Source organism: Eleutherodactylus coqui, chromosome 1 (genome assembly GCF_035609145.1).
Source record: "Eleutherodactylus coqui strain aEleCoq1 chromosome 1, aEleCoq1.hap1, whole genome shotgun sequence".
NCBI classification, from domain to species: domain Eukaryota; kingdom Metazoa; phylum Chordata; class Amphibia; order Anura; family Eleutherodactylidae; genus Eleutherodactylus; species Eleutherodactylus coqui.
Genome location: NC_089837.1, coordinates 268,511,927 through 268,526,011, shown reverse-complemented (window position 1 = coordinate 268,526,011; position 14,085 = coordinate 268,511,927). Strand labels below are relative to the sequence as shown.

General features: G+C 44.4%; 1 protein-coding gene across 1 annotated transcript in view; it reads left to right on the top strand.

Moving 5' to 3' along the window:
* Positions 1-14,085, top strand: part of LOC136633167 (myosin-binding protein H-like) — a 379,268-nt gene that overhangs the window by 144,581 nt on the left and 220,602 nt on the right. The window contains exon 3 of the mRNA XM_066608696.1: positions 11,966-12,133. Within this exon, the coding sequence (XP_066464793.1) occupies positions 11,966-12,133 (168 nt within the window). The remainder of the gene's footprint in view (positions 1-11,965; positions 12,134-14,085) is intronic.

The following is a 14,085-nucleotide window of genomic DNA, read 5'->3' as shown; positions in this document are numbered from 1 at the left end:
CACCAGCGACACCCCTGGCTGTTCATGCTGTAGCAATGGTTCTTTTAAAGGGGTTGTCTGGCCGTGGCAAATACATGTATGGACTTCTGTATGGCCATTATAGAGCTTTTTGTAAATCAGCCATGCAGAAGATATATACGTACCTACAGGAGTGCCCCCCCACCCCCTGTGTTGATTATCCAGTCAACCTTGGTCATGAAAAAAATCCTTCTCTTGTCAGGCAGGCTTGCAGGGCTTGTCATGCCACGAATGCGTCTATTAATTTGCGCAGTAGCAGCTCGTCGGCTGTGATCGCACGGCTGCTTCTAGCAGTAGCGGTCGACATGCCGGTGAAGCGCAGCTGCTGCTTGGCGCATGCACAGTGCACTCACTTTCTGGTTTTAGCTTCCAGAGTGAGTGACTGTCTGCTACTGCAATCACAGAGCCACAGAAACAGGGCTGGAGCATTTACCGGCAACTGTCAAAGGCGGAAGGGTAAGAGGGGAGAAGAGGGGAGGGTTGGGGTGGGTGTTAGTATTACTGGTACTAGTGCTGCCACCGACTGACCGGCCCACTGACCCAACCAGCCAGCATTCCCAACCACCCAGCCAGCCAACATAACCAGCCAGCCACCATACCCATCGAGCCACCATACCCAACCAGCCAGTCAGCCACCACACCCAACCAGTCAGCCACCCACCCACCCAGCCAGTCAGCCACCCACTCAGTGTAATCCTGCCTGTGCAGGGAGGGGAGGAGGTGAGCTGTGACTATAGTGAATGTTGGATCCTGTGTTATCTATATATAGTTGTCTCCTCTCAGTGTAATCCTGCCTGTGCAGGGAGGGGAGGAGGTGAACTGTGACTATAGTGAATGTTGGATCCTGTGTTATCTATATATAGGTGTCACCTCTCAGTGTAATCCTGTCTGTGCAGGGAGGGTAGGAGGGGAGCTATGACTATTGTGAATGGTGGGCTCTGTGTTCTCTACACATAGTTGTCACCTCTCAGTGTAATCCTGCCTGTGCAGGGAGGAAAGGAGGTGAACTGTGACTATTGTAAATGGTGGATCCTGTTTTACCTATATATAGGTGTCTCCTCTCAGTGTAATCTTGTCTGTGCAGGGAGGGGAGGAGGGGAGCTGTGATGTTTGTGAATGGTTGTCCTGTGTTATCTATATATAGGTGTCACTTCTCAGTGTAATCCTGCCTGTGCAAGGAGAAAAGAAGAAGAGCTGTGACTATTGTGAATGGTGGATCCTGTGTTACCTATACATAGGTGTCTCCTCTCAGTGTAATCCTGTCTGTGCAGGGAGGGGATGAGGTGAGCTGTGACTATTATAAATGGTGGTCCTGTGTGATCTATATATAGGTATCACGTCTCAGTGTAATCTTGCCTGTGCAGGGAGGGGGCTTGTGACTATTGTGAATGGTGGATCCTGTGTTATCTATATAGGGGTCACCTCTCAGTGTAATCCTGCCTGTGCAAGGAGGAGAGGAGGTGGGCTGTGACTATTGTGAATAGTGGATCCTGTGTTACCTACATATAAGTTTCTCTTCTCAGTGTAATCCTGTCTGTGCAGGAAGGGGAGAAGGGGAGCTGTGACTATTGTGAATAGTGGATCCTGTGTTACCTATATATAGGTGTCTCCTCTCGATGTAATCCTGTCTGTGCAGGAAACAGAGGAGGTGAGCTGTGACTATTGTGAATGGTGGATCCTGTGTTGCCTATATATAGGTGTCACGTCTCAATGTAATCCTGTCTGTGCAGGAAACAGAGGAGGTGAGCTGTGACTATTGTGAATGGTTGGGGTGCTGACAACTAATCGCTGTGGGGTCGGGGTGCTGACACTAGTCACCGCAGAGGTTGGGATGCTGACTGCTAATTGCCGCGGGGTCGGGGTCCTGACAACTAGTCGCCGCAGGGTTGTGGTGCTGTCAAGTGGGTATCCTTGTTTCACAGAGCAGTGGCTGCAGGAGATTTGTCTCCCCGCTCTCCCCAATTCGGCTGCTGTTTACACTGAACTCTCATCGTTCAGAATTTTATCCTGAACGATGAGTGTGTATAGACATTCTCTCCTGGCCCTGCCCCCTCTAAGTACACTGTACAGCAGGAGAACATACCGCACTGTAGAGGGACTTAGCGGAGGTAGGCCCTGGGCGGGGAGAGACAGTAGATTAGTTCAATAGAGGTGGGCAGGGCATGTCCCCTATATTGGCCCCAGTAGTAATGATGACCCCTCACAGTGGTCTCAGTAGTAATAATGTCCCCTATATTGGCTCAAGTAGTAATAGTGACCCCCACAGTGGCCTCAGTAGTAATAATGTCCCCTATATTGGCTCAAGTAGTAATAGTGACCCCCACAGTGGCCTCAGTAGTAATAATGTCCCCTATATTGGCCTCAGTAGTAATAGTGATCCCCCATGGTGGCCTCAGGAGTAACAGTGACCCCCACAGTGACCTCAGTATCAATAGTGAACCCCACAGTGGCCTTAGTAGTAATAATGTCTCCTATATTGGCCCCAGTAGTAATAGTGACCCCACAGTGATCTCAGTAGAAATAGTGATCCCCACAGTAGCCTCAGTAGCAATAATGTCCCCTATATTGGCCTCAGTAGTAATAGTGATCCCCCACAGTGGCCTCAGGAGTAACAGTGACTCCCACAGTGACCTCAGTATCAATAGTGAACCCCACAGTGGCCTCAGTAGTAATAATGTCTCCTATATTGACCCCAATAGTAATAGTGACCCCCACAATGGCCTCAGTAGTAAAAATGTCCTCCTACATTGGTCTCTGTAGTAAAAGTGACCCCGAGAGTGGCCTTAGTAGTAATGATGTCCCCTATATTTGCCCCAGTAGTAATAGTGACCCCCACAGTGGCCTCAGTAGTAATCATGTCCCCTATATTGGCCTCAGAAGTAGTAGTGATCCCCCACAGTGGCCTCAGGAGTAACAGTTACCCCCACAGTGGCCTCACTAGTAATGATTTCCTCTATATTATAGTAATAGTGGCCTCTACAGTGGCCTCAGTAGTAATACTGTTCCCTATATTGGCCTCAGTAGTAATAGTGACCCCACAGTGATCTCAGTAGAAATAGTGACCCACACAGTAGCCTCAGTGGCAATAATGTCCCCTATATCAGCCCTAGTAGTAATAGTGACCTCCACAGTGGCTTCAGTAGTAATAATGTCCTCCTATATTGGCCTCCATAGTAAAAGAGACCCCCACAGTGGTCTTTGTAGTAATGATGTCTCGTATATTGGCCCCAGTAGTAACAGTGATCCCCCACAGTGGCCTTAGTAGTAATACTGTCCCCTATATTGGCCTCAGTAGTAATAGTGATCGCCCATGGTGGGCTCAGTAGTAATAATGTCCCCTATATTGGTTTCAGTAGTAATAGTGACCCCCACAGTAGCCTCAGTAGTAATAATGTCCTCTATATTGGCCCCAGTAGTAATAGTGACCCCCACAGTGGCCTCAGTAGTAATAATGTCCCCTATATTGGCCTCAGTAGTAACAGTGACCCCCACAGTGACCTCAATAGAAATAGTGACCCCCACAGTGGCGTCAGTAGCAATAATGTCCCCTATATTAGCCCCAGTAGTAATAGTGACCCCCACAGTGGCCTCAGTGGTAATAATGTCCCCTATATTGGCCACATAGTAATAGTGACCCCCACAGTGGCCTCAGTAGTAACATTGTCATCCTTTATTGGCTTCCGTAGCAAAAGTGACCTTCACAGTGGCTTCAGTAGTAATGATATCCCCTATATTGGCCCAGTAGTAATAGTGACTCCCCGAGTGGCCTTAGTTAATAATGTCCCCTATATTGGCCTCAGTAGTAATATTGATCCCCACGGTGGCCTCAGGAGTAACAGTGACCCCCACAGTGGCCTCAGTGATAATGATCCCCCCTATATTGGCCCCAGTAGTAATAGAGATCCCTACAGTGGCCTCAGAAATAATACTGTCCCCTATATTGGCCTCAGTAATAATAGTGACCCCACAGTCTATACACTGGCCAGCATTCATAATGCCTATCAAGATGTATAGGCTGCCCATCCCATAGGCACAAATGTATCTCCATAACATTAGAGGTGCAGGCTTTAAACTGCATCCTGATAACAAGCTGGATGGACCCTCTTTTCTTGGGTCTACAGAACACAGCGTCTGTGGTTTCTGACATAAACTTCAAATTTTGATTCATCTGACCACAGAACAGTTTTCCATTTTGCCTCAGCTCATTTTAGTTTCAAAAGTTTTTATTTGATTTTTATATAACTTTACACAAGAAAAAGCTTGTAGGGGTGACTTTAGTCACAGAGGTTATCTCTGATCTCTGCTGTAAGAGCTGATGCCTAGCTGTCCTCTAACATCCATCATGCGATCCGCAAATCGCGGCAAAAAACGCCCATGTGACTAAGGCCTTAACTTGCATTTGTGGATTGCTCAGCTAAATGTGTTCAGACAATGATTTCTGGAACCATTTCTGAACCCATGCAGTGATCCGCATTATAGAATCATGCCTGTTTTAACCCCTTGAGTGGCGGGTTTCTTACCACCCTGTTGTACCCACCAGGGCAGGTTTTTTAAATGGGCCAATCATTTAATTTCAACCAATTTTCCAGTTGCGTTCCAAGAGCCATAACTTTTTCATTTTTCCATTGACATGGCCATATGAGGGCTTGTTTTTTGCGGGACAAGTTGTACTTTTTGATGGCATCATTTTTGGGTATATATAATGTATTGCATAACTTTTGTGAAAAAAATTGTAGGAAGATGAGGGGAAAAAAAAGAAATCCTGCCATTTGTTTTTTCGATTTCATTTTTACGGCGTTCAGCGTGCAGGCGTGATAACCTTATTCACACGATTCAGGCAATACCGAGTTTGTACAGTGTTTTTATGTTTTGCTATTTTTGTACATTTAAAACATTTTTTTTCTTAAAGGTTTGCTTTTGTGTCGCGCAATTCCAAGAGCCGTATTAATTTTATTTTACCATTGCAAGAGCTCTAGAAGGCCTTGTTTTTTGCGGGATGAACTCCAGTCTTCATTTACCGACTTTTTTGGAACATGTATAATTTTAATCACTTTTTATTCCATTTTTTCCACTGGCAAGATTAACAAAATCTGTAATTCTGGCATGTTTTTTATTTTTATTTTTCACTGCATTCTCTGACCAGTATAAATAATGTATTAAAGTAATTCTACAGGCCGGTACGATTATGCCAATACCAAATTGTAATCGTTTTTTTTCTTTTTCATGACTTTTTCACACTTAAAAAAAAAAGGAATACAAGTTTAAATCACCCTCCTTTTGCCATATCTATAATAAAAAAAAATTAAATCATAAAAGAAAAATACATATTTGGTATCGCCGCATCCGTAAATGTCTGATCTATCAAAGTAGTGCATTATTAACCCTGCACAGTGAACTTAGTCTGAAAAAAAAATAAAGAACGCCACAAATGCACTTTTTCAGTCACCCTGTCTCCCAGAAAAAAATGCAATAAAAAGCGAACAAAAAGTCGTATGTACTCCAAAATGGTACCAACGTTAACTAAAGGAAGTCCCGCAAAAAATAAGCCCTCGCTCAAGTATGTCAATGGAAAAATAAAAAAGTTATTGTGCACAGAAGATGCAGCAGAAAATAATTTTAAAAAATTAAATGTCCTTGAAAAAAAAGTGCTACAGTAAAAAAAAGTATACACATTTGGTATCGTAGTAATCATACTGACCCATAGAATAAAGTTATCATGTCATTTTCATTGTAGTTTGTGCGCCGTAGAAACAAAACACACTGAAGGATGGCGGAATGTCATTTTTCTTTCATTTTACTCTACTTAGAATTTTGTAAATGTTTTTCAGTACATTATATGGTACTTTGAATTGCACCATTGAAAAATACAACTCGTCCCGCAAAAAACAAGCCCTCATACAGCGACGTCGATGGATAAATAAAGGAGTTCTGATTTTTTAAACGGGGGGAGGAAAAAAAGAAATGGGGAAAGAAGAAAAAAAGGGTCCGCGTCATTAAGGCGTTAAATATTGTACTAACTTCCTTCTCTGGGTCATTACGACGCATGGATACCACATGTGTAATTTTATTTTTAATTTTTCACAAAGTAAAGGGAGACAAGTGTTTTTGTTGTTATTTATTTAATTTTTAAAAATAATTTTTTACTTTTTTTTTTTTTTTTACCTTTTTTTACTTTTTGTCCCTTTAGGGGACTTCCACAGAGACCCATTTGGACCCCCTGATCACATTCTGGGGGGGTCTATTGGTGACAGCCCTTTACATGCTGCAGTCACATAGACTGCAGCATGTAAAGGGTTAACACAGCAGAGATCAGAGGTTATCTCTGATCTCTGCTGTAAGAGCTGATGCCTAGCTGTCCTCTAACATCCAAGCACCAGCTCTCCCTGCCAAAGAGACCATCGGCTTGCTTCTGACAGGCCGATGGTCTCTATGGCAACCTGTAAACAAAGCAGGATATTAGAAGCAGGAGATTGCCGGCATATCGGCAATATCTTCCTGCTTCTCAAGGTCCTGCACTGGTTCTCTGTGGGTCTGTGCAGGCAGAGCACACTGCTACAGCTTTTGGCATTGTGCTCTGCAGCTCCCATAGTGATACATAGCCCTGAAATCTTCCGGGCTATATCGCTATGAGCAGTGGAGCTCGTCCTGGAAAATTTCCGGGCGTGCCACTCAAGGGGTTAATGCAGTGATGCTTGAGAGCATCCAATATTAACCGTCAACCTTGTCCCTTGTACACATACATTTCTTCCGATTTTTTTGAATCTTTTGATAATATTATGTACTGTGGATGATGGGATATTCAAAGTCTTCACAATTTTAGGGCTTATTCACATGTCCGTATATCGGCCGGGTTTTCACGCCCGGCCCATATACGGTGTCCCTTTCTGCAGGGGGAGGAGGCAGGCCGGGAGCAGTGCACCGAGCTCCCGCCCCCTCTCTGCCCCTCACCACTGTTTACAATGGGAGGGGTGTGGGCGGAGCTAAGTTCCACCCTGCCCCACCCTCTCCCATTGCAAATAGTGGCGAAGGGCGGAGAGGGGGCGGGAGCTCAGTGCACTGCTCCCGACCCAGCCCACCTCCTCCCCCTGCAGAAAGCGACACCGTATATCGGCCAGGCCTGAAAATCCGGCCAATATACGGACGTGGCAATAAGCCCTTATGTTGAGAAATATTTTCTGAAATTGTACCACAATTTTCAGATGCAGTCTTTCACAAATTGGTGAAGTCTAACCATTTTTTCCTGCAATGCTTTATCATAGCGATCATAGGAGTTATGGCACAAGTCCCCTACAGGGACATAAAAAGTGTAAAAAAAGACAAAAATAGTGTTAAAAAAAGTAGAAAACACCCTTTTTTGTGCTTTTTCTCCTATTAGTATGAAAAATTTTAAATCCTACAAATCTGGTATTGTCGTATACATAATTACTTGAACAACAAATTGAACACACTTTTTATCCTGCACAGCAAAAAGCGTAAAAAATAAATTTAAAAAAACTGAGGTAAAATGCTTATTTTTTTATTTTGCCTCCGAATAACTGCAATAAAAGTGATCAAAAAAGCTTTATGCACCCCAAAATAGTACCCATAAAAACTCAAAAAACAAGCCCTCACAGAGCTCCATCCATGGAAAAATTAAAAAGTCATAGGTCTCATTTATACAATATACAATTTCCAAAAAAAGGGTTTTTTGCGGAGAAGTGGAAAAACTAAAAAAAAAAAAATTATATGATCAGAATCGTACCGACCAGCAAAAAAAAATGTATTGTGTCATTTATGCTGCATGATTAGGGCTTATTCACACAAGCATATATCAGCCGCGTTTTCACTGCTGGCCGATATACACTACCATCTGATGCAATAGATTCCAATGCATCAGATCACACAGGCGTATTCCCATGGCATAAAATCGTCTCTCTCCTCCTCCCCTCCAGCTATTTGCAATGGCTGGCTGCAGACAAGGGGCGATAGGGGTTGGGAACTTAGCTTTGCCCGGTCCCCTCCAATTACAAATAGCCAGAGGGGAGGAGAAAGGAGGTGAGCTGGCCAGGTAGGCACTCATGGTTATTGGTATGGTTAGGTGCTATACTAGTCTGGGGACAAACTTTTTCTAAATCTGTGGGCCTGATTTGGTTGTGTTTATTATATGACTTGTGGGATGAAGCAGCCCAGGGCCCTGCCCATTGGCTGCAGACCCTCAGTACCGCCTCTAGGGAGGACCTATCTCTCACCACTTATACTCATGCTAGTACCGCTAGACACTCATGCCCTGACCTACCATCCAGGCCAGAGGCGCTGCTGTTTTTTTGTTTTCATTAGATAGGTCTTTATGTAGGGGTGGGGAACAACCTCTGATATATCGAAGGGAGGATTTCTGGTGTGGCAATAAGTATTCCTATCGTTGCACACTGGGCTATATTGGCCAACTCTTTGACTTCCCCACATCCTAGTGACCCAACCAAGTTTCCTGTATGAGGACACTGACAGGGGATCACTGTTGTGTGTTGGTTTCTGACCTATCTCCTTTTAGGGGTCACTGCATCAATGTTGCTTCACCCATAATGCTACACTGTTTGGTGACTCAGATCACAATCTAGTATTAGTTCAGTCAGCTAATATCTACGCACCCATATCTCCTGAAAATCCGCCACACAGGCGGTGAAATGCATAGAGCCTTTAGGGATGCTCTTTTGTCGACAGCAATTAAGCTTAATACATTTTGATTATTGAGGAAAATTCATCTTCTTTGTCCTACTACACCGGACCTGCATATTAGGGATACAGGTGTACATTGGGTTCTATCTCACATTATTCATATCTTATAGGACTGTACTTGAGAGCTGTGTCTCTCCTAGTTTTCGTTTATGTCTGAGTCTGTTTATATGTGTGTTCGTCACTGGGTTTTTGGGGGCACACTTACCCCAAAACTTATCCCATCGGCCTAGCCCTTGTGTGTATGTTTTTTAGATTTTTATCATTAAAGATTATGCATTTTAAAGAGTCTAGTCTGTGAAGGGTGTTGTATCCATAATGACTTGAGCAACAAATTGAACACACTTTTTATCCTGCACAGCAAAAAGCGTAAAAAGAAAATCCTAAAAAACAGAGGAAAAATGCTTATTTTTTTCATTTTGCCTCTGAAAAAAACGCAATACAAGTGATCAAAAAAGCTGTGTGTACCCCAAAATAGTACCCATAAAAACTCAAAAAACAAGCCCTCACAGAGCTCCATCCGTGGAAAAATTAAGAAGGTATAGGACTCAGTTATATGAATGCAACAATTTAGAAAAAAAATACAATTTCCAAAAAAGTTTTTACTGCGGAAAAGTGGAAAAATCTAAAAAAGAGAGAAAATTTTGGTATCGTTGTAATCGTTCAGACCCGCACAAAAATGTTTTGTGCCACATATGCTGCATGATTAAGGCTTATTCACACAAGCGTATTCATACCATCTGATGCATTGGTACTCGCTAAAGGCCATGCTCGCTCGAGCAATTGCCCTTAGCGAGTATGCTCGCTCATCTCTATTCTGTACCATGGCCTAGACAGTAATAAAGGCTTCTTTCAGTCACTATTTGTCTCTGTACACTTTCTCCATCCAGCTGCTACCTCTGCCCCTGTCAGTGTCCCCTTTTATGCCCCACAAAGTAATAAAGCCCTTCTGTGCTCCTCACAGTTCACAGCCCCCCGCTTCTGAACCAGGGCTGTCGTTAGGGTAGTTGGCACCTTGTGTGGAACTCTCTTGCTGCCCTCCCTAAACCAAATATCCATTTTTATCTGCAATTATGGACATTTTATGGACAAGTTATGAATGAAGTTTTTGGTTGTTTTTTTTGCAATATGCTACATGATCAAAAACTGCACTACAATACTTCATGTTTTTTTTGTTTTTTTTAATGCAAAATGTGGATGCAAACCTGCATGCAATAACTTAATCTAAAAACTATGATATCTTCCTTTGGCCGCCTGGAGAAGGGCGGAAATTCGGCGGCGGGATTTCCCGAGGAATTTCCACCCCTGGACACCTGCATAGGATTGCATTACAGCACGCAATCCTATGCAGATGGCCGCGAATCACGCGCAGCAAACAAACCACGGCATGTTCTAATTCTGTGCGGGGCTCGCAGGCCGCCGCCTCCGCTCTGCGTAAGCGCCGGCTGACCGGCAGCTGGCACATGAAAGGAGCCGGAACTGCGGGAGCGGGTGAGTCCGCGGTGCTTTCTGCAGGCGCTCGGGTTGGGTCCCGCTGCGAGAATTCTCACAGCGGGATCCAACCCGGCCGTCTGCAGGCGGCCTTTCAAAGACATATTTGTTAGCACTGTATGCAATCTCACAATGTTTTTTCATTCAGGAATATTTATACTGTGTGTTATATATACCATACATTTATATAGATTAAGTCATACATACACATGCAGGCATATATATATATATATATATATATATATATATATATATATATATATATATATATATAAACATGACAAACACACTGGCACATAAATATAGAGGTGTGTGTGTTATATATATCACAGATGCAAACATATTCATGGGTACTTATATGCACATGGACACATCTGTATACACAGGCTCAAACTGTGGTGTATACTACATGTATTTTACTCATATACAGTGACATACATAAACATGAGCACATAATACAAATATACACAGGCATGTATATGCACACAGGCAAATACAGTAGACACTTACTTTCAACTTTACTGCAGAAACAAGTGTCTAACAGGAGCGAACTGCGGCTGGAGCTTCCTATTCCTAATGACTTTAGAATAAAGTTAAAATTATATCTATACTATATCTGGTGCAAGCTGTAAAAATAAATCCACCTAAAAATGGTAAAATTGCTTTTTTTTACGCATTTCCTCCCTGTAAAAATGTAGTAAAAGTTATTCAATACATTTTATGTTCCCAGAATTGGTTGTTATAAAAACCTGAACTAATTCTGCAAAATACAAGGTCTCACTTATTTACATTGCTGAAAAAATAAAGTTATGACTGCTGAAATATAAAATAGGGAAATGATTTACTGGTCCTTAACACTAAAATTAGATATGACACTTTGCGCTTATTCACACAAGCATATATCGGCAGCCGTTTTTTACGGCTGGCCGATATACGTCACCATCTGATGCATTGGATTCCAAGGCGTATTCTGTGGAATCCGGCAAATATAGCGCAGGACACATTTACACCGGGCAGGAAGGGTAGCCCTGGAACTATCTTCCCGGCCGGAATACGTCAGCCGCTGCATAGACTCCTATGGGAGCCAAAGACAGCAGCCGAAAAAGTGAGGTCTGAGGGAGTTTAGCAGCATGACAGCTAAACTCCCTCCCCCTTCTCTCCTCCCCTCCATTTCTCTCTGTGGACAAGGGGGGGGGGGGGCTTAGCTCCACCCCTGCTCCGCCCCCACCATTGCAAACAGTCGGAGGGGAGGAGAGAGGCAGAGAGCTGGCGAGGGGGAGGTAAGGCATTGCGGCCTCGGCATATATGCACTGGGCTCAAATGAATTTTGTGTCAAATGTATGAGACATAAATTCAAACTCTCCAATGAAAAACTGACATTTGTAGAAGGGTTTTTCTAATTTTATTGTGACTGTAAGGTGGTTATTTATTTTTTTACTGCTCTCTAATTTAGTAAATTCAGAATTTTAATGTTTTAAGAAAAAACAACTTTTTTGTCAGATTACTCTTTGTTTGCAGACAATAGTTAAAAGGAATATTCTGGGCTTCTTTGTCCAATTCTGTCCATAATTAGGAGTCGGAAGTGTGGTTCTCCATTGTAGCTCATAGCAGGGCACTCCCTAATATGATGATCATTTGCAATACTAGGAAAGAAGTAATCTTCATGAGACAACCCCTTTAACAATTAATAAGTGCTAATAATTGTTATTGGAGCAATGTATCATTAAATTAATGTGTTTTGTTTTAGGTGAAGACTGGGTGTCCGTGAACAAAGAGCCCAGTATTCCCACTCGTTACAAAATTACAAATTTGAATACTGGTGATAAGATTTTAGTTCGTGTCAAAGCAATAAGCAAGGCTGGATGCAGTGATCCAACTACTCTGGAAAATGATGTTCTGATTCGTGAAATAGTAGGTAAGACACTTTGAATGTTAAATATTTTTTACACACTCACTAATAATTGTTAACAAGTAATATTATTACAAGTTAAAATGTTCTATTTCTTGGTATATAAGTATATCTTAACCCCCTTGGCAAAATGCACTGTATGTACAAGTATATGCTTTTGCCACCATTGGGTCTGTGCAGTCTGCAGTAATAATCCTGCATCAGTATTACTTCCCCATGAATAATGCATATCCCCTGTTCCTTTGTACAGTCCTTGAAAAGAATAAATTATATGCCAGTTGGTGGACTGCTGACACACATATTTATACATTTGAATGAGATCATGAGGAAAGCCTCTCATTTAAAGATAAATAATAGAGATGAGCGAGCACCAAAATGCTTGGGTGCTCGTTACTCGGGACGAAATTATCGCGGTGCTCGAGGGTTCGTTTCGAGTAACGAACCCCATTGAAATCAATGGGCGACTCGAGCATTTTTGTATATCGCCGATGCTCGCTAAGGTTTCCATTTGTGAAAATCGGGGCAATTCAAGAAAGTTACGGGAACGACACAGCAACGGATAGGGCAGGCGAGGGGCTACATGTTGGGCTGCATCTCAAGTTCCCAGGTCCCACTATTAAGCCACAATAGCGGCAAGAGTGCCCCCCCCCAACAACTTTTACTTCTGAAAAGCCCTCATTAGAAATGCATATCTTAGCTAAGCACCACACTACCTCCAACAAAGCACAATCACTGCCTGCATGACACTCCGCTGCCACTTCTCCTGGGTTACATGCTGCCCAACCCCCCCCCCCCGCACGACCCAGTGTCCACAGCGCACACCAAACTGTCCCTGCCCAGCCTTCAGCTGCCCTCATGCCACGCCACACTCATGTCTATTTATAAGTGCGTCTGCCATGAGGAGGAACCGCAGGCACACACTGCAGAGGGTTGGCACGGCTAGGCAGCGACCCTCTTTAAAAGGGGCGGGGCGATAGCCCACAATGCTGTACAGAAGCAATGAGAAATATAATCCTGTGCCACCGCCATCAGTGCATCGGTGCACTGGCAGATGAAACCGATGTTGCAGGGTGCGCAGGGTGGCAGCGTCCGTGTGGGACTTGCGGAAATGTGCGCAGAGCCGGCGCACCTTTCCGAGCAGGTCTGACAAGCGTGGGTAGCTTTTCAGAAAGCGCTGAACCACCAAATTAAAGACGTGGGCCAGGCATGGCACATGCGTGAGGCTGCCGAGCTGCAGAGCCGCCACCAGGTTACGGCCGTTGTCACACACGACCATGCCCGGTTGGAGGCTCAGCGGCGCAAGCCAGCGGTCGGTCTGCTCTGTCATACCCTGCAGCAGTTCGTGGGCCGTGTGCCTCTTATCTCCTAAGCTGAGTAGTTTCAGCACGGCCTGCTGACGCTTGCCCACCGCTGTGCTGCCACGCCGCGCGACACCGACTGCTGCCGACGTGCTGCTGCTGACACATCTTGATTGCGAGACAGAGGTTGCGGAGGAGGAGGAGGGTGGTTTAGTGGAGGAAGCATACACCGCCGCAGATACCACCACTGAGCTGGGGCCCGCAATTCTGGGGGTGGGTAGGACGTGAGCGGTCCCAGGATCTGACTCTGTCCCAGCCTCCACTAAATTCACCCAATGTGCCGTCAGGGAGATATAGTGGCCCTGCCAGCCTGTGCTTGTCCACGTGTCCGTTGTTAAGTGGACCTTGGCAGTAACCGCGTTGGTGAGGGCGCGTACAATGTTGCGGGAGACGTGGTCGTGCAGGGCTGGGACGGCACATCGGGAAAAGTAGTGGCAACTGGGAACTGAGTAGCGCGGGGCTGCCGCCGCCATCATACCTTTGAAAGCCTCCGTTTCCACAACCCTATACGGCAGCATCTCCAGGCTGATAAATTTGGCTATGTGCACGTTTAACACTTGAGCGTGCGGGTGCGTGGTGGCGTACTTGCGCTCCAAAACT